This window comes from Ictidomys tridecemlineatus, unplaced genomic scaffold (genome assembly GCF_052094955.1).
Source record: "Ictidomys tridecemlineatus isolate mIctTri1 unplaced genomic scaffold, mIctTri1.hap1 Scaffold_568, whole genome shotgun sequence".
NCBI classification, from domain to species: domain Eukaryota; kingdom Metazoa; phylum Chordata; class Mammalia; order Rodentia; family Sciuridae; genus Ictidomys; species Ictidomys tridecemlineatus.
The window spans coordinates 94,927-115,384 of NW_027523815.1; the positions used below are offsets into that span (position 1 = coordinate 94,927).

General features: G+C 33.2%; 1 protein-coding gene across 1 annotated transcript; it reads left to right on the top strand.

The window, feature by feature from the left end:
- Window positions 1-1,125: 1,125 nt before the first annotated feature.
- Window positions 1,126-19,889, top strand: LOC144374059 (uncharacterized). The gene is given in 5 exon segments (XM_078037019.1): window positions 1,126-1,777; window positions 1,780-2,081; window positions 3,593-3,682; window positions 19,077-19,395; window positions 19,567-19,889. Coding segments are annotated over 5 exon segments (1,686 nt in total).
- Window positions 19,890-20,458: the final 569 nt, after the last annotated feature.

A 20,458-nucleotide genomic window follows, 5' to 3' on the forward strand; every position in this document is an offset into this window, starting at 1 on the left:
AGGTAAGAGTAAAGTTCAAAAATCATATTATAGTGGTCAAAACCAATTAGTAGTCCATATTTATGATAAAAATTTTATGGTCAAAGAACACCAGAAACAATTAATAACTGAAAAAAATCAATTTATTTCACTTACTTCTGAGGAGCTGTGTGTCTGTAACAATATATCCACAGCCATTTTTGAAGTGAAAAGAAATGTGGAAAAGTTGAAATCTGGTCCATGCATCAGTTTTTAACTTGGCCAGTTATAAATGTAGCACCGAGTTAAACTTCCATTCAAACATTTGCACAGAGAAGATATTTTTAAAAGTGAAAATTTGAGAATTTCTTTACAAAATGTCCATTTTTCTGCAACAATACAGTAATTTCTTCTTGTGCCCAAATAGACAATATTAAGAATTATAGAGAGGTTTCTAATTCCCCACTATTGCTCAATGATAATTCTAATACAGATTTCTAGAAAGTGCCCTATATACATAATGCTATAATTAATACCATTAGCAATGTCTCTACCCTGAGAAATTACCAGTATATTTAAATTGTAGATAAAAATTATGAATATAGAGAAACCCCTAGGCATTTTCTAAAGGAAACATACCAAGATGAAAAATGTGGGAAAGTTTGCTTCAGTCCAGACAAAACTTGCAAGTGTAAGGGTATATGAAAGAGTTCTTTATCACAGTGCAGAGCTTTCTCAATGCAAGATAATTTATAGAGAAAGAGAGATCTATATGTTTAAAGAATATATCAAAGCATAGGCTTGCTCAGCATCTTCTAAACACAGTAAATACTATGACAGAGATAAACCTTATAAATTTAAGGAATGCAAAAAAACTTTTAGTGAAAGGTTACAACTTGTTGAGCATCAGAGGATTTATACTGAACTAAAGACCTCTAACTGTAAAAAGTGTGGCAAAGACTTAAAAATTTTTCAACTCTTACTAAACACCAAAAAAATTATTCTGCAGAGAAGAACTACCAATGTGAAGAATGCAATGCACTCAAGAACTTTACTCAACATCACAGTGTTCATACAGGAGATGTGCAATGCAAATGCAAAGAAGGTGACAAAACTTCTAATAAAATCTCCAATCTTATTTGTCACCAGTGGACACACCCTGGAGAGATGACTTACAAATGTAAAGGGTTTGACAAAAGTTTTAATACAAACTCGAATCTTGATCGCCACAACAGAATTCATACTGGAGAGAAACGCTACAAATGTAAAGTGTGTGGCAAGAGTTTCAGTCAAAAATCATCAGTTACTCAGCACCACCGAATCTACACTGGAGAGAAGCCCTACAAATGTAAAGTGTGTGGCAAGAGTTTTAATACAAAATCAAATCTTGATTGCCACAACAAGATTCATACAGGAGAGAAGCCCTACAAATGTAAAGTGTGTGACAAAAGTTTTAATATAAACTCAAATCTTGATTGCCACTACAGGATTCATACTGGAGAGAAGCCCTACAAATGTAATGTGTGTGGCAAAAGTTTCAGTCAAAAATCATCAGTTACTCAGCACCAGCGAATCCACACTGGAGAGAAGCCCTACAAATGTAAAGAATGTGACAAAAGTTTTCATCAAAAAATAGTACTTACTCAGCACCTGAGAATCCACACTGGAGAGAAGCCCTACAAATGTACAGTGTGTGGCAAGAGTTTTAATATAAACTTGAATCTTGATCGCCACAACAGGATTCATACTGGAGAGAAGCCCTACAAATGTAAAGTGTGTGACAAGAGTTTTAATCAATCATCATCACTTACTAAGCATCAGCAACCCACACTGGAAAAAAGCTCTACAAATATAAATAATGTGGCAAAACATTTAATCAAAAAATATTACTTACTCTGCACCAGAGGATCCACACTGGAGAGAAGCCCTACAACTGTAAGGAATGTGGCATGAGTTTTCATCACAAAGCATCACTTATTCAGCACCAGAGAATTCACATGGGAGAGAAGCCCTACAAATGTAGAGAATGTGGCAAAGCTTTTAATCAAACATCAATACTTAATCGACACCAGAGAACCCATACTAGAGAGAAGTCCTATAAATGTGAAGAATGGCAAAGCTTTTCAAATTGAAGGTCACATCTTACTAAACATTATAGATTTCTTACTTTAGAGAAGTTTTACAAGTGAAAACATTGCATCAGTTTGTTTAAAAATGAATCAGCCCTTTTTTCACAGTAGTTCAACAGCATTTCATACCAGAGATATGATAGCACAGAAATTATACAAGTGTAAAATAGGTGACAGAGTCTCCAACAATTGTTCATACCCTACTCAAAACCTCAGAATTCATACGAGTGAGAGGACGTGGGAAAATTTTGGCAAAGTTTTTGGACATTTAACAAATATTTTAAAAACACTGGAGAATTTATAGCATATAGAACCCCAAAGAATGTGTCCAAGACTGTATTCAAATTTCAGACATTTTTCAATTTCTGACCTCATATTTGTAGCAAATGTGGAATAGCATTTGTCCAAAGTGTGTACCTTAGATAACAGTAAATATTTACAAAAACACCTTGACAAATATAAAGATTGTAGTAAGTTTCTTATCTATAGCCCATCCCTTGAAGTATTTGGGACCTAGGAGGGAAAAAATCATTTAAATGTAGAAAATGGGTAATTGCTTTTGACATTTGCTGAAAATTATCTTAACATCTTTAACTGATATTGTAGAAATAAGGAAATACAAATATAGAATAGTGCATCTCTAAAAGGATATAATTTTAGTATGAATCAACATTTACTAAAGAGTCTCATTTTTCACAACTGGAAAAATAACAATTCTCAGAGTTGATTATTTCAGAAGTCTCTTATTATTTATATAAAATTTTAAATTTTTAGTTTTTATGTTTATACATAAACTTAGGAGCACTTAATCAGTAAACCACATCCCTAGATTTTTTTTCCCATTTTTTTTAGAGATATGGTTTGCTAAGTTGCATAGGGCCTCACTAAGTTATGGAGCCTGGCTTTTAACTTGCAAAGCTTTTCACGTCTCTAGGGTCACAGGCATGGACCACCATGCGCGTTTTACAGAGCATTTTTTCTTATATTTGCCTTACATATGCAATTTGTTTTTAAATAAAGTGTGAGTTTCTTAATGTTAACCTTGTAATGCATTTAATGATGTTATTAGGTCACACATCTCCCACTATTCACATTGCTAATGGATCGATGCAATAGTAACACATTCTATTGGGTAAATAATGCTATATCATCTCCATTAATTATTTCATATGTTTAATTAAGTTTTATTTGGGGAATATTATTTATGTAAATTATATACTCTTTTGATTGTAATTATGGAAAAATTAAGTTATAGGAAGAACCTAGGAATACTAAAATAATGCTCAGATATCCCTAGTTTGAATTACAACTTTAAAATTTCACCTTATACTATTGCAGTACTCCCTAAGGGATCTACAACTCTGGAGAGTTATACAAGCCCCCAATCAGGGAGATGAGAAAGACCCAAGAGACTAGGCGCTAACATGCATATTCAGGTAAAAGAGGAGGGTTGCTGAAGGGGGAATTAGTCTCAAAGTTTCCTGGTGAATCCTCGTTATCCACAGGCCCATCCTGAATCTTGGACTGAAGAAATCATGCAGTTCCTCATGAATTCCATGATGTTCATCACTGAGGAGACTAAACTCACCTTAAGTGTAGGAAAAACATCCCAATTTGGGACCATCTCTTTAGTCTTGGATAACCAGTAGAAAAGTGTAACCAGAAACATGTAAAATGATGATTGTAAAAAAAAAAACATACTATAGGAGCATTTATGCCCCCTCAGTTTTTATTTCATTTTGTATTTTGATTTTGTAGACCCTTTGTTTCTACTTAATAATTTACAATATAATGTTTGTTATACTTATTGGATTATACAATAGATAGCATGTGTCATGGTCTCCCAGACCTCTCTGCAACCAGTAATTATAAGATACTATAAACTATCCCTGTCCCTCTTCAGATCTTAAAGCTCTAAGAGCCCATGACATCACAGAGAGAAAAACATAATTTTGATTGAAATAAACCTCTAGACTCTCATCTACAAGTCCTGTTCAAAAACTAAAAACACAATATTCTCTTTATATGTGAGCTTTTGGGGTCAAAAAAACACTTCCCACAAACATTGCATTTAACTTTATTTGGAGAAATATATATTGAAATATAATGATAAGTTCTATGAGAATAATATTCACAGCATTTGTTTATTCCTAAGGGTAAATATCTAGGTTTCATGTTTATGTCCACATTATTTTATGCAGAAAACTGGCTTCATTTTACATATGAGAGTTTTAACTATTTATAAGGCCTAGAGGAAAGAATCAGTACTAGAGGTCTAAGGAAAATACTAGACCTCATGTTGTTGCATTATGTCTGCATATCCTTGATGAAACAGCTAAAGAATGCCAATTTCTCAATGCATCTGACTCGGTCACTCACTCATTGGAACCCCAATTTATTGAGTCATCTCAAGGCTATCACTCCCTCCTCTAGGATCTGGCCTTTTCTTGGGAGGATGTAGTGTTCTTCATGGGATCACAAGGTCATCCAAAATGTGAGGATGAAGTTTTCTTTGTTCTAACTTGTATTTATTCGGCCTCACTTTCAATACAAGTTAAAACAATATTTCAGATTCTCACCTATGAAGAGGATGCTCTGCCCAGGACTTCCCAGTAAGGACCCTAAACAGCTCTTTGGGACTCCCTAGTACATAGGTTCAGTGTTGGGGTTTTCCTAGTCTGGGAATACAGTTGCTTGTGTCTGTTACTTTTGCTTTCTTTTCCCATTACCATTTGTTGAAGAGGCTATCTATTCTCCAATTCATGTTCTTGGCACCTTTGTCTAATATAAGATAATTGTAGTTTTGTGGGTGGGTCTCTGTGTCCTCTATTCTGGGCTATTGGTATACCAGCCTGTTTTGATGCCAGTACCATGTTGTTTTTGTTACTATGTCTCTGAAGTATAGTTTAAGGTCTGGTATAGCAATACCACCTGCCTTCCTTTTCCAGCTAAGAATTGCTTTATCTATTCTGGGCCTCTTATTTTGCCAGATGTGTTTCATGATTGCTATTTGTATTTCTATGAAGAATGCCATTGGATTTTTATCAGAATTGCATTAAATCTGTTTAGTGCTTTTGGTAGTATGGTCATTTTGATAATATTAATTCTGCCTATTCAAGATCAAGTTAAATCTTTCCATCTTCTAAGGTCTTTTATTTCTCTTTACTGTTTCATAGTTTTCATTGTATAGATCCTTGACCTCTTGTTGATTTCTAAGTATCTTTTTTATTGAGGATATTGTGAATGGGGTAATTTTCTCCATTTCTCTCTCAGAGGATTTGTCACTGATATACAGAAATGCCTTTGATTTACAGGTGTTGATTTTATATCCTGCTACTTTGCTGAATTCTAGTTCTAGAAGTTTTCTTGTGGAGTTTTTTGAGTCTTCTAAATACAGAATCATATCATCAGCAAATAGTGCTAGTTTAAGTTCTTCTTTTCCTATATTTATTCGTTTAACTTCTTTCATCTGTCTAATTGCTCTGGCCAGTGTTTCAGGAACTATATTGAATAGAAGCATGAGAGAGGGCATCCCTGTCTTGTTCCCAATTATAGAGGGAATGCCTTCAGTTTCTCTCCATTTAGAATGATGTTGGCCTGAGGCTTGGCATAGAGAGCCTTTAATATGTTGAGGGAAGTTTCTGTTATCCCTTGTTTTTCTAGTGTTGAACATGAAGGGGTGCTGTATTTTGTCAAATGCTTTTTCTGCATTTGTTGAGATGATCATAATGTTATTATCTTTAAATCTACTGATGTGATGAATTACATTTATTGATATCTGTATGTTGAACCAACCTTGCATCCCTGGGATGAATCCCACTTCATCATGATGAACCATCCTTTTGATATGTTTTTGTAATTTATTTGCCAGAATTTTATTCAGATTTTTTGCTTCTGCTTTTTAGAGGTATTGGTCTGAAGTACACTTTCTTTTCTGTGTTTGTCTGATTTTAGAATGAAGGAGATATTGGCCTTATAGAGTGTGTTTGGAAGTGCTCCCTCTTTTTGTATTTCATAGGATAATTTGAGGAGTGTTGGTGTTAGTTCTTCTTTGAAGGTCTTCTATCCATTGAGTCCTGGGCTTTATTTATTTATTTTGGTTGGTAGGCTTTTGATGGTGTCTTCTATTACATTGCTTGAAAATGATCTGTTTAACTTACTCAGTTTGTGTAAGTCACATGATTCTAGACATCTGTTGATGACTTTAATATTTTCTGTTTTATTGCAGTACAAATTTTCAAAATAATTTCTAATTATCTTTTGTATTTCTCTAATTTTCATGGTGATATTTCATTTTTCATCATGGATTTTAGTAATTGGAGTATTTCTCTCCTTCTCTACAGTAGCATGGATAAGGTTTTATCAAATGTATGTGTTTTTCAAAGAGCCAACGTTTCATTTTGAAAATTTTAAAAAAATTAAAAATATATGTCAGCACAATATATTACAATTCTTATTACACATATACAGCACAATTTTCATATCTCAGTATATAAAGTAGGTTGACATCAATTCGTGCGTTCATACATGTACTTTGGATAATGATGTCTATTATATTCCACCATTCTTGCTAATCCCTACCACTCCTTATTCCTCCCACCACTCTGCCCAAAATAGAATTCATCTATTTCTCCCATGCTCCCCCTCCCTACCCCACTATGAGTCAGCTCCTTGTATCAGAGAAAACATTCAGCATTTGTTATTTTGTGTTTGGCTAACGTAGCATTATCTTCCCCAATGCCATTCATTTATCTGCAAATGCTATGATTTTATTTTTTTTATTGCTGAGTAATATTCCATTGTGTACAATTGCCATGTTTTCTTTATCCATTCGTCCACTGAAGGACATCTATGTTGGCTCCACAGTTTAACTCTTGTGAATTGTGCTGCTAAAAACATTGTGACTGTTTCCCTGTAGTATGCTGTTTTTAAGTCCTTTAGGTATAGACTGGGGAGTGGGATAGTTGGGTCAAATTGTGGTACCATTACCAGTCACTTTGTCAATTTTTATTTGCTTCTTTTGTTCCAATTTCATTGATCTCAGCTCTGATTTTAATTCTTTTCTGTCCTTTACTGCTTTTGATGTTGATTAATTCTTTTTTCTAGGGCTTTGGGATGTAATTTTAGGTCATTTATTTGAGTTTTCCTATTTTTTTAAGAAATAAACTCCATGCAATGAACTTTCCTCTTAGTAATGCCTTCATAGTGTCCCAGAGATTTTGATATGTTGTATCTGTGTCCTAATTCACGTCTAAGAATTTTTAAATCTCCTCTTTGATGTTTTCTGCAACCCATTGTTCATTCACTAGCATATTATTAAGTCTCCAGGTATAGGAGTAGCTTCTATTTTTATCGTTGATTTCTAATTTCATTCCATTATGATCTGATAAAATGTAGGGTAGTATCTTTACTTTTCTGTATTGCTTAGTTACTTTTTGGCATGACATATGGTCTATTTTAGAGAAGGATCCATTTGCTGCTGAGAAGAAAGTCTCTTCGCCTGTTGAAGGATGATATATTTTATGTATGTCAGTTAAATCTAAGTTATTGATTGTATTATTGAGTTCCATAGTTTCTGTCTGGATATTGTTTGGAAGATCATTCCAGTGGTAAAAGAGGTGTGTTAAAGTCACCCAGAATTATTGTCTGTGGTCTACTTGGCCCTTAAACTTGAGAAGAGTCTGTTTAAACATAGATGCTCCATTGTTTTGGGGTGTGTATATTTATAATTTTTCTGTCTTGTTGGTGTATGGTTCCTTTCAGCAGTATGTAGTGTCCTTCTATATCCCTTTTGATTAACTTTCTCTTGAAGTCCACATTATTTGATATAAGAATGGAAACCCCTGCTTGCCTCCACATTCCATGTGAGTGTTATATGTTTTAATATTTTTTTTGTATATGAACACAAAACCTTTATTATTTAGTTTAATGTGGTGCTGAGGATAAAATACAGGGCCTCACATGTGCAGGCGAGTGCTCTACCAGTGAGCCCCAGTCCCAGCCCGAGCCTGAGTGATATATATTTTTTTCCAACCTGTCCCCTTCCGTCTGTAGGTGTCTTTTCCTATGAGTCTCTTAGAGGCAGCATATTGTTGGTCTTTTTTTATCCAATATGCCTGTCTTTTGATTGCTGAGTTGGAACTAAATTTTCAGGGTTATTATTGAGACAAGATTTGTATTCCCAGTTATTTTTGTTTATTTTTGGTATTTAACTAAGTCAGTTTCTCTTTGTTAGATTTTTCATTTAGAGTAATACTACATTTTTCTGATTTTTTTATTGTTGTTTACTTCCTCCTCATGGAATATTTTGCCAAGGATGTTCTGTAGTGCAGGTTTCTCATTGTAAATACTTTTAATTTTGTGTATGATGAAAGGTTTTTATTTTGTCATAAAATAACATCTGAATCGAAATCTAATTGCTAATCAAAATTTAATTTTGCTGGGTATGCTTCTTGATTGGAATCCATTTCTTTCAGAGCTTGGTTTATATTGTTTAAGGATCTTGTAGATTTCTGGGTCTCAGTTCAGAAATCTGAGATCCTGATTGGTTTTCCCTATATGGAATTTGATTCCTTTCTCTTGTGGCTTTTGAAATACTCTGCTCCTCCTGTATGCTAGGTGTTTTCATTATGATGTGCGTTGGTGCAGACCTGTAGTGATCTTGTTCATTTGGTTTCCTATACGATCCTTGTATTTGATTTTCCAATTCACTCTACATGTTTGGAAATATTTCTGGTATTATTTCATTGAGTAGATTTTCCATTACTGTAGTTTATACTTCTATGCCTTCATCTATCCCAATATTTGTTAAATTTGGTCTTTTCATATTATCTCACAATTCTTGAATCTTCTGCTCATGGTTTCTTACCGTCTTCACTGGGGTCAACTTTATTTTTACAAAATTATATATTTTGACTTCAAAGTCAGAGGTTCTGTCTTCCACGTGATCTATTCTGTTGGAGATGCTTCCTATTGAGTTCTTAATATGGTTTACTGTTTCCTTCATTTCAAGGATCTCTGTTTTTTTTTTAAATCTCTATCTCCTTATTGAAGAAATTTTTTGCTTTCTGTATTTGCTTATGTAACTCTTTATCAAAATAATCCTTTGCTGCCTGTATTTGCTCTCATATCATCCTTTAATTCACAGAAAATTATGTACCTTCTCCCTTTTATCCTGCTATTCTGACCATGGACTCTAATAATGTAGCATCTTTATTTGGGGCACATTCTTTCTTGGTTTCTCATGTTGTTCATGCATCTTCCCTTCCAACTCTGTGTTTTTAAGATATATAGCCATGTAGGCTTATCATTTCCCCAATGGGTTTCAATACATTTCTTTTAAAAATATTTATTTATTCTTTTAAATACATGACAACAGTGGAATGCATTACAATTCTTATTACACACATAGAGCACAATTTTTCGTATCTCTGTATAGAAAGCATATTTTTTGCTAATTTATGCCGTTATATACGTACCCATTTTTCCTGAAATACAATTCTTAATACATATATGTATCACAATTTTTCATATCTCTGGTTGTATATAAGGTATGTTGGCACCAATTTGTGTCTTCATACATGTTCTTTGAATAATGGTGTCATCACATTCCACAATCACTGCTAATCCCCTGCCTCCTCCCCTCCCCTCCAACCCCTCTGCCCTATGTAGAATTTATCTATTCCTCCCATGCTCCCCCTCCCTACCCCACTATAGTCGGCCCCCTTATATCAGAGAAACCATTCAACATTTATATTTTGTGTTTCCCTAACTTCACTTCTCCAATAACATCCATTTACGTGCAATTGCCATGATTTTATTATTGCTGAGTAAAATTGCATTGTGTATATATGCCCCATATTTTTATCCATTCATCCACTGAAGGCCTCTGGGTTGGCTCCACAGATTGCTATTCTGCATTGTGCTGCCATTAACATTGACATGGCTGTGACCCTGTTGTATGCTGTTTTCAAGACCTTTGAGAATATTCCAAGAAAAGGAACAGTGGTATCAAATGATGTTTTCATTCCCAAATTTCGAAGGAATCTCTATACAGTTTTCCATGTTATTTGCACCAATTTGAAGTCTCACCAGCAGTGTATGAGTGTACCTATTCCAACCTATCCTTGCAAACAATTGTTGTTTGTCTTTATGATAGCTGACATTCTGACTGGAGTGAGATGATATCTTAGAGTGCTCGTGATTTGAATTTCTCTAATTGCAAGAGATGATGAACTTTTTTAAAAAAATATTTGTTTATTGATTCTACATCCTTTTCTGAAAAGTCTCTGTTCAGATCCTTGGCCAATTTGTTGATTTGATTATTGGTTTTTTTTTGTGATTAGCATTTTGAGTTATTTATATACTAGATATTAGTTCTCTATCTTATGTGTGAGGGATAAAAATCTACTCCCACGAAGTAGGCTCTCTGTTCACCTCAGATATTTTTTTTCTGAGAAGAGACTTTTTAGTTTGAATCCATCCCATTTTTAATTTTTGGTTTTAATTATTCTGCTATAGGCATCTTATTAAGGAAGTTGGGGCAGCATAGTCTCATGTGATGAAGATTATGGCCTACTTTTTCTTCTATTAGATGCAGAGCCTCTGGTTTAAATCCTAGGTCCTTGATCCACTTTGAGTTGAGATAGGGTTTTAATTTCATTTTTTTGAAAATGGATTTCCAGTTTTCAAAGCAACATTTGTTGAAGAGGCTATCTTTTCTCCAATCCATGTTCTTGGCACCATTGTCAAATGTAAGATAATTGCAATTTTGTGAGTTAGTCTGTGTGTCCTCTCTTCTGTACCATTGGTCTACCGTCCTGTTTTAGTGCCAATACCATGCTGTTTTTGTTACTATTGCTCTGTAGTTTACTTTAAGGTCTGTTATAGTGATACCACCTGCTTTGTTCTTCCTGCTTATAATTGCTTTAGCTATTCTGGGCTTCTTGTTTTTTCCAGATGAATTTCATGATTGCTTTTTCTATTTCTATGAGAAATGTCATTGGGATTTTGTTCATAATTGCATTCAATCAGTATAGTGCTTTTGGTTGTATGGTCGTTTTGATAATATTTCTTCTGCCTATGCGAGGGTAAGGTAGATCTTTCCATCTTCTAAGGTCTTCTTTGATTTCTTTCTTTAGGGTTCAGTAGGTTTCCTTGTATACATATTTCACCTCTTTTGTTAAGTTGATTCCCAAGTATCTTATGTTTTCTTTTTTTGAAGTTACTGTAAATGGGGTAGGTTTTCTTATTTCCTTTTTGAGGCTTTGTCACTGATATACACAAATGTCTTTCTTTAATTTGTGTTAATTTTATATCCTGCTGCTTTGCTGAATTCATTTTTAGTTCTAGAAGTTTTCTGGTCATGCTTTTGGAGTCTTCTAGGTATAGAATCGTATTTTCAGCAAATAGTGCTAATTTAAGTTCTTTTCCTGTAGTTATTCCTTTAATTTCTTTCATCTGTCTAATTACTCTGGCCAGTGTTTCAAGAAATATTTTGCATAGAAATGGTGAGAGAGAGCACCCCTATCTTGTTCCAGTTTTTAGAGGAAATGCCTTTAGTTTTTCTCCCTTTAGAATGATGTTGCCCTTAGGCTTAATGTAGAGAGCCAGTATGATGTTGAGGTATGTTTCTGTTATCTCAAGTTATTCTAATTTTTTGAACATGAAAGGGTGCTGTATTATGTCAAATGGCTTTTCTGTGTCTCTTGAGATGATCATGTGATTCTTATTTTTCAGTCTATTGATGTAATGAATTAACTTTATTGATTTCTGTATGTTGATCCAACCCTATACTATTGGACAAACCTTACTTGATCTTGGTGCACGACCTTTTTGATATGTTTTTGTATTTAATTTGGCAGAATTTCATTTAGAATTTTTGCATATATGTTCATTCGAGAAATTGGCCTGAAGTTTTCTTTCTTTCATTTGTCCCTGCCTGGTTTGGGGTTCAGGGTGATATTGGCCACATTAAATGAGTTTGAAAGTGCTGCTTCTTTCTGTATTTTCTGAAATAAATTGAAGAATATTAGTATTTTGAATTTCTTCTTTAAAGGTCTTGTTTAACTCGGCAGTGTATCCATCTGGGCCTGGGCTTTTCTTGGTTGATAAGCTTCTGATGGCATCTTGTATTTAATCATTGAATATTGGTCTGTTTAAATTGTGTATGTCTTCCTGATTCAATCTGGGCATATCATATGACTTAAGAAATTTGTTGATGTCTTCAATGTCTTCTATTTTATTGGGGTATACATTTTCAAGATAACTTCTAAATATCCTCTCTATTTCTGAGGTGTCTGTTGGGATACTTCCTTTTTCTTCATGTATGATGGGAATTTGAATTTTCTCTCTCCTTTTCTTCATTAGCCTAGCTAGGGGTCTGTCAGAGAACCAACTTTTTGTCAAGGTTTAATTGTTTCTTTTAATTCAATTTCAGTTCTAATTTTAATTATTTCTTGCCTTCTACTGCTTTTGTTGTTGATTTATTCTTCTAGGGCTTTGAGATGAAGTATGAGATCAATTATTGCCTTTTTCTTCTTTTAAGGAATGAACTACATGCAATGAAGTTTCCTCCTAGTACTGCTTTCATAGTGTCCAATAGATTTTGATATGTTGTGTCTATGTTCTTGTTTACCTCTAAGAATTTTTTAATCTCCTCTTTGAAGTCTTCTGTAACCCATTGTTCATTCTATTGTACCAAATTGATTCATTCGTTGAACTGATTATACAACTTGAAATATTTCAAGTTTGTCTTTTCACGAGGTGGAAGTGTCACTTTACCTGTCTCCAAACATTAATATTTTATGAATATTTTACACATTGTGAATGTGTCATGGATGATACTTGAAACTAATTGTATTGGGGATCTCAATCTATCTCATGGATAGAAAGCAGAGAGAATAGGAACAAGAATGTTTTCAAAAGCTTTCTTACCAGTCTTTTGTCTCCCTTGTACACAATCACCTTATGAGAACATCTTTGAGAAGTCTGATTTGCATCTTGAATGTCTGCCAAATTTCACATTAACTGAAGTTAGGAGTTGGGCTTTAATTCAGTGCTTGGGTTATGGTATATATATATATCTTTCACATCACTCTGATATGGAATATATATACTGTATTTGGACTCATTTATTTTCCTCTGAATTAGATAATGGAAAGTATCTTATTACATAATTAAAGTCACTCTACTAAATGACAGTCAGTTCTACAAACTCTTAATTCAAATTAAAAACTGAATAATGGTTTGGTCCATGTTCTATTTATCTAACAATTTTTATTTCAGGAGCCATTGACATTCGGGGATGTCGCTACTGATTTCTCTGAGGAGGAATGAGAATGCCTGGATCCTGCCCAGCAGAATTTATATAGAGAAGTGATGTTGGAGAACTACAGCAACCTAGTCTTTGTGGGTGAGCATAACTTTCCTTCAAAATTCCTAATTATCATTATTTAGTTTTCTTCCCTTGCAGTATATCTTTTGGGAACTTCTCCACAAGAATGTGTTGCAGATTTATGCTTTGAATAAAGAAGATGGTGTAGTTCTTGGTGCTGACAAGAAAATGTTAATGATGTTTATTTTCACCCTTAATGTTTTCCTTTGGTGGCAAGATATATATTTTTCACTTGATATATGGTTGACTTAGAGGAATGCAGTGATGTCAACTCCTGTGGCCCGCATATAGCAGAGAACATAGTTGAGGTAGGGGAGGAAGCCTATATTCAAAAAGGTTCATTGAGACATTATCCAGCAGAAAATATTTTTGAGAAGCTTTGAATTCTTTCTCTTGTTATCAGAGAAACCTGTCCTGTGTTTTGTGCTTTAAAATTATGTAGTATCCTGCTTTTCCTCTAGTAATGACTCCGTACATTCAAATTTACAACAAAACACTCTCCTTGCCTTGTGAGTGTCAATATTATCTGACAGCTCTTCCATAATTTAAAAAAAATATTTTTAGTTGTTAATGAATTTCCTATTTATCCATATATGGTGCTGAGAATTGAACCCATGGCCTCACACATGCTAGGCAAGCTCTCTAACACTATTCTATAACTCCAGCCCTTCTTCCATTATTTTCAGGAAAGTTTTTCACATTTCTGGAGACCTCTAGGTCCACCCATTAAAATACATTACTATCATAAGTCAGTTTCTCTCATCTTATTTGTACATTTTTTTCACTAAAATTTCCTTAACATTGTTCTTTCTGATATGTGTAATGGATTTTCTGTGAAATTATCTGCCATGGAATGAATGTCAAGTTGGACAAAGACTGCTGTTTTGAGAGATGGTGTAAGTTTTATTTGAGTTAGAAGATTTGTAAAATAATACATCTGTGGATATTTACAATTTAGTTGTTTTATTTCTTTTTTAAAAATTGTGCACAGTAGGTTCCATGTTATAGACTGGGATTCCTCATATTAGTTAATTGCTTCACAAACTAAGATATGTATGATTCATGTTTGTATTGCTAAACATATTATATGTCCTTTTGCTTGTATAAATATTAAGCCTCTTTTGTTCATGACTTTTGTATTTTATCTTGATTGGCTTTTCATTCTGCCCATATACGTAGTAATTGAAGTTTTCTATGTGTAATTTTTTGGGGGATTGATGGCTGTGATACTCTCATGCTGAACTACACCTCAAGCTCCTTTTCACTCATATTTGGAGAGAGGTTCTCGCTAAGTTGTTCAGAATGTCTTGAATTTGCAATTCACTTGCCTCAGACTTTCTAGTAGCTGAGATTACATGCATGCCCATAATTTGTATATGGATGAGCTTGTTCTTATTTATAGAACAAAGACCACATTATTTTAAATGTAGCTTTGAGAAATGTTGCAATTCTCTTTATCTTTTAGTTTTTATTGTAATCAAAACCACAAAATAAAACTTACTGTCTCCAAAATTTTAAATATGCAGTTCAGTATCATTAATTCAAATTGTTATGCAATATATCTCTACAAAGTTTACATCTCAAAAAAAAATGCCTAGAAAGCAAGGACTCATTTCTGTCTCCTCATCACAAAACTATTCTCTTTTGTTCAGAAAGCTTCTTTTTTAGTTTAGTAATGTCATGTTCATTGAATTCTGCAGTATTCTTTTTGTGACATTTCAGTTAACCTAGTGTAGATACATTTTGTAAAATATATAATTAGAATAAATTCTTTGACTTCATAGTTCTATAGTTTCTATATTCCAATATGTCTCATCGTTCTTTTCAAGGGATATTTGGTTTGTGTCCCCCATGATGGCTCTGTTGAGTAACAATGTAACAACACTGGTGTGCAATGTTTCTAATTTGCTATTGATGTGAGGGCTTATTGCCACACTCACTAAGAAATCTGTCGACCTGACTCCATGTTTGCATTTACAATTGAATGCTGTAACTTTTAGTATATTTTTTTAGCAGGGAAATAGTCTTATTTGTGTTTGGGGGGATATTCATACAATTTAAAGGATAGATTTCTCTGCAAAAAAAAATTAACTATGGGAGGTTGATGAATACTACATGGAGCCTCTAATTAATTTTAAGTTCTATAAACATCTTTAATTTTAATCTTTCAATTTTGAACAACGGCATGCCCAAGAGTGTTCAATCAACTGACACATATTTAGGGATTTTTGAAAATCCCTACCACTTTTGACTTCAAATATTTATTCTATGTGTGTTATAAAAAAACTATCACTTAAATATTTATTAACCTTTGTTTTAATATATAAAATTGATCTAACCAGCATAATATCCCACTTGTGATTAAGGACAGGGATTCTATAAGTCTATAGTAGTTTCAAAATATTTTCAAAATCTTATGCTTTTCAATTACCATTTTACTTCACTGTATTTCCCTTTTCAGTAAGTGGGGATTTTTTTCTCTTAGTATGACAGTGATTCTTTGTTTTCATTCAACCCTCTCAGTGTTTTCTTTGTGTGTTTGGTAAGTATCAACTACATAGCGAATATATTTACTCTTAATTCAGACCTAGTGAAAGGGTCCTTTTCTCTCTTTTGCCTCTTTTCAAAGTACTTTTTAATTTAAAACGTATTCTATATCCTATAGATGTCTTAAACTATGTTTTGTGTACTATAATTTAGACAGCCCAGGTTTTGTTCAATCACTTTTGTATGGGTCATTATTATATCCTTTTGCTTTCAGTATGTGTGTGTTCTTAGATTTAGAGTATCCTGTAGACTATCTACAATTGCAATATTTAGAGTTAATTCAGATATCCAAGTTTTGTTTTGATCAGAATTTTGTAATCTTGCATTTGCCAACAAAAAACTCTAAAAATGAAGAATCTCCTACTCATTCTTTGTATGAGTATCAACTTGACTTCACTTAATTAAAAAACAGAATATATTTATGTGTCCTCTTAAAATTATATTTTTTTCAGGTATATATGCTTATTAACAGTATTGTTGTTATGCTTTTTTCTTTCAAATTCTATTGCAATATTAAATGTTTGGAGACCTGACATTACAATAAAATAGAATTGTTTTTGCCAAGAAATGTTTAAAATCTTATACGACTTATGATGGTGTGCACTTACATTTTATTATGAAGGATTACTTTTAGTACTTTTTGAAGAACAGATCCAGTGTTGATGAATAGTGTGTATATTTTTATATGTTTAAAGTCCTCATTTTTCTTCTCTTTTAAAAGGTAGTATCTGTGAATATAATGTCTTGGCTGATAATTTTATTCTTTCATCCCTTGAATATAGATAGACTTGAATTCCTTCCTGTGTTGTGAAGATTTGACTAAGGATTTCACAATTATATAGTTACACATTTCTAGGTGACCCATCTTTTTCTCTTGGATGCTCTCAGTATCCTGAGTTTTTAAACTTGGATTAAAACCTACTTTGAGTCTTTACAACTTGGAGAAAACTGAGATGCTTGGATGTTCATTTTTTCTATTTTCTGAGATGTGTTTATTAGTACTGGACAGAGAACTTAAGGGTGATTTAGCACTTTGCATTTTTTTAAAATTTTGATCCTCTAGCTCAACCTCCTATGTTTCTGTGTACAACCACCCCTGACTCTTTCAGACATTTTCTAAAGAAAGTCTTTAAACATACATTTTCTGCTTATTACTAGTAATAATTTTTGACAAATTTTTATTCTGTTTTTTTGTGTTGGTTTATTTCAGTAAATTTCTTTAAATGATAATTGACTATTCCCTTTGAGTAATTAATAACTTTGCTTACTGTTGATTTGGCCATGTTTTTTTTTTCTGTTGGTAAGCAGGAACCCCTTTTTTGAACAGTCCCCAAATATTCACATTTCATATTTTTATTTTTTAATGAAACAGAAGAATGTTGATAGATTTTGAAAATATATTCTGAAGGAGGAAAATCTTTGCATAACACAACGTATTTTTCTCTACTATGTTACTCTCCATAGTAATGTACTCATCTTGGATACTGTGAACACAAAGATGATTAGGAAAATTTTCAAAGTAATTTTCTGTGTTTATTTTTATTTGATTTATATATTTCTACAGTAATGATAGACTTGGATTTAATAATCCACTCCCCTGCTGATGTTATTTTTTGGTGTAATTTCTTAGTTCTGCAAAATATACTCAGCCCAGTACACTAAGTAAACATGTTTGCTATTTTTATTCATTACATCCATGACTTCTCATAATCCTCGAGAAATTTTCCCAGAGCAGAGAATAAAAGAAAGAGAGGGGGAAGATATGGAAAGTGTGACTTTGACTAATTACAACCAAGAAAACAATGGGAAAATATAGGTGAGATTAAAGTTCAAAAATTGTATTATAATAGATAAAATCAATCAGTAGTCCCTATTTATGATAAAAGTTTTATGGTCAAAAGACATCAGAGAGAATTAATATCTGAAACAAAAATTTAATGTATTCCAATTATTTTGAGGAGTTTTATATGTATTTTAAGAATAAATCCATAGCCATTTTTTAACTGAAAGGCAATGTGAAAAATTTGAAATCTAGTTGATGCATCAATTTTTAACTTGGCCAATTATAGAAGTAGCACTGAGTTAAAATTTTAATCAAACATTTGCACAGAAAAGATATTTCTAAAAGTGATCTTATTGGAAGTATCTTTATAAAATGTCCATTTTTCTGAAACAAATGATTAATTTCTCATTGTTCCCAAATGGACAATATTAAAAATTATAGAAAAGTTTCTACTTCCCCACTATTGTTCATTGACAATTCTGATACAGATTTCTGGAAAGTGCACTATATAGATAGTGCTATAAGTAACACAATGACCCATGTCACTACCCTGAGTAATGACCAGTATATTTACATTGGTCATAACAATTATGACTATAGAGAACTCCTAGTACTTTTCTAAAAGAAATTTACCAAGATGAAAAATGTAGGAAAGTCTTGCTTCAGTGATTAAAAACTAGGATTTATTAAAATATTCATAACCAAGACAAAAACCTGCTAGTTTAGATATGTGAAAGGGCTCTTAACCACAGTGCACAGCTTTCTTAATACAAGAGAATTTATAGAGAAAGACAGCCCTATAAGTATAGAAGATATTGAGCAAGCAAATGCTTTGATATATCTTTTAAACACAGCAGATATTATGACAGTGATAAATTCTACAAATTTAAAGAATGTGAAAAAAACTTTTAGTAAAAAGTTACAATTTGTTAAGTATCAGAGGATTTTTACTGAAGGAGAGACTTCTAAATGTAAAAAGTGTGGGAAAGCCTTAAAAAGTTTTTCAGCCCTTACTCAACACCAAAAAATTTATTCTGCAGAGAAGACCTAGCAATGTGAAGAATGCAATGCACTCAAGAACTTTACTCAACATCACAGTGTTCATACAGGAGATATGCCATGCAAATGCAAAGGATGTGACAAAACAACTAATAAAAGCTCAAATCTTATTCGTCACCAGTGGACACACCCTGGGGTGATGCCCTACATATGTAAACAATTTTCCAAAGGTTTCAGTCAAAAACCAAGCCTTAAAAATTACCAGAGAATTCATACTAGAGAGAAGTTCTACAAATGTAAAGTGTGTGGTATGAGTTTTAATAGAAACTCAAATCTTGATCGCCACAACAGGATTCATACTGGAGAGAAGCCCTACAAATATAAAGTGTGTGGCAAGAGTTTTAGTAAAAAATCATCACTTACTGAGCATCAGCGAATCCACACTGGAGAGAAGCCCTATAAATGTAAAGAGTGTGGCAAAGCTTTTAATAGCATCTCTCAGCATAATTGTCACAAAAGTATTCATACTGGAGAGAAGCCCTACAAATGTAAAGTGTGTGGCAAGAGTTTTAATAAAAACTCACATCTCTTGCTGGGGATGTGGCTCAAGTGGTGGCGCACTCACCTGGCATGCGTGCGGCCCAGGTTCGATCCTCAGCACCACATACCAACAAAGATGTTGTGTCTGCCAAGAACTAAAAAATAAAAATATTAAAACTTCTCTCTCTCTCTCTCTCTATAAAAAAAAAACTCACATCTCTATTGCCACAACAGGATTCATACTGGAGAGAAGCCCTATAAATGTAAAGTGTGTGGCAAGAGTTTCAGTCAAAAGTCATCACTTACTCAGGACCAGCGAGTCCACACTGGAGAGAAGCCCTACAAATGTAAAGAATGTGGCAAAAGTTTTAATCAAAAAATAGTACTTACTCAGCACCTGAGAATCCACACTGGAGAGAAGCCCTACAAATGTAGAGAATGTTGCAAAGATTTTAATCAACAATCATCACTTACTCGACATCAGAGAACCCATACTAGAGAGAGGTCCTGTAAATGTGAAGAATGGCAAAGCTTTTAATATTGAAGATCACATCTTACTAAACATTATAGATGTTACACTGGAGAGAAGTTTTACAATGAAAACATTGCATCAACCCTTATTTCACAGTAGTTCAACACTATTTCACACCAGAGACATGATAGCACAGAAATTATATAAATGTAAAATAGGTGGCAGAGTTTCCAATAGTTGTTCACACCCTACTCAGCACCTCAGAATACATATGAGTGAGATGACATGCGGAAAAATTTTTGCAAAGCTTTTGGACATTGATCAAACATTTTAAAAACACTGGAGGGTTTTTACCATATAGAAACTCAAAGAATGTGTCCAAGACTGTATTCAAATTTCCGACATTTTTAATTTCTGATCTCATATCTGGAGCAAATGTGGAATAGCATTTGTCCAAAGTGTTTACCTTAGATAACAGAAAAATATTTACAAAAACACCTTGACAAATATAAAGAGTGTAGTAAGTTTCTTATCTATAGCCCATCCCTTGAAATATTTGGGACCTAGGTGGAAAAAAATCATTTAAATATTAAATGGGTAATTGCTTTTGACATTTGCTGAAAATTTTCTTAACA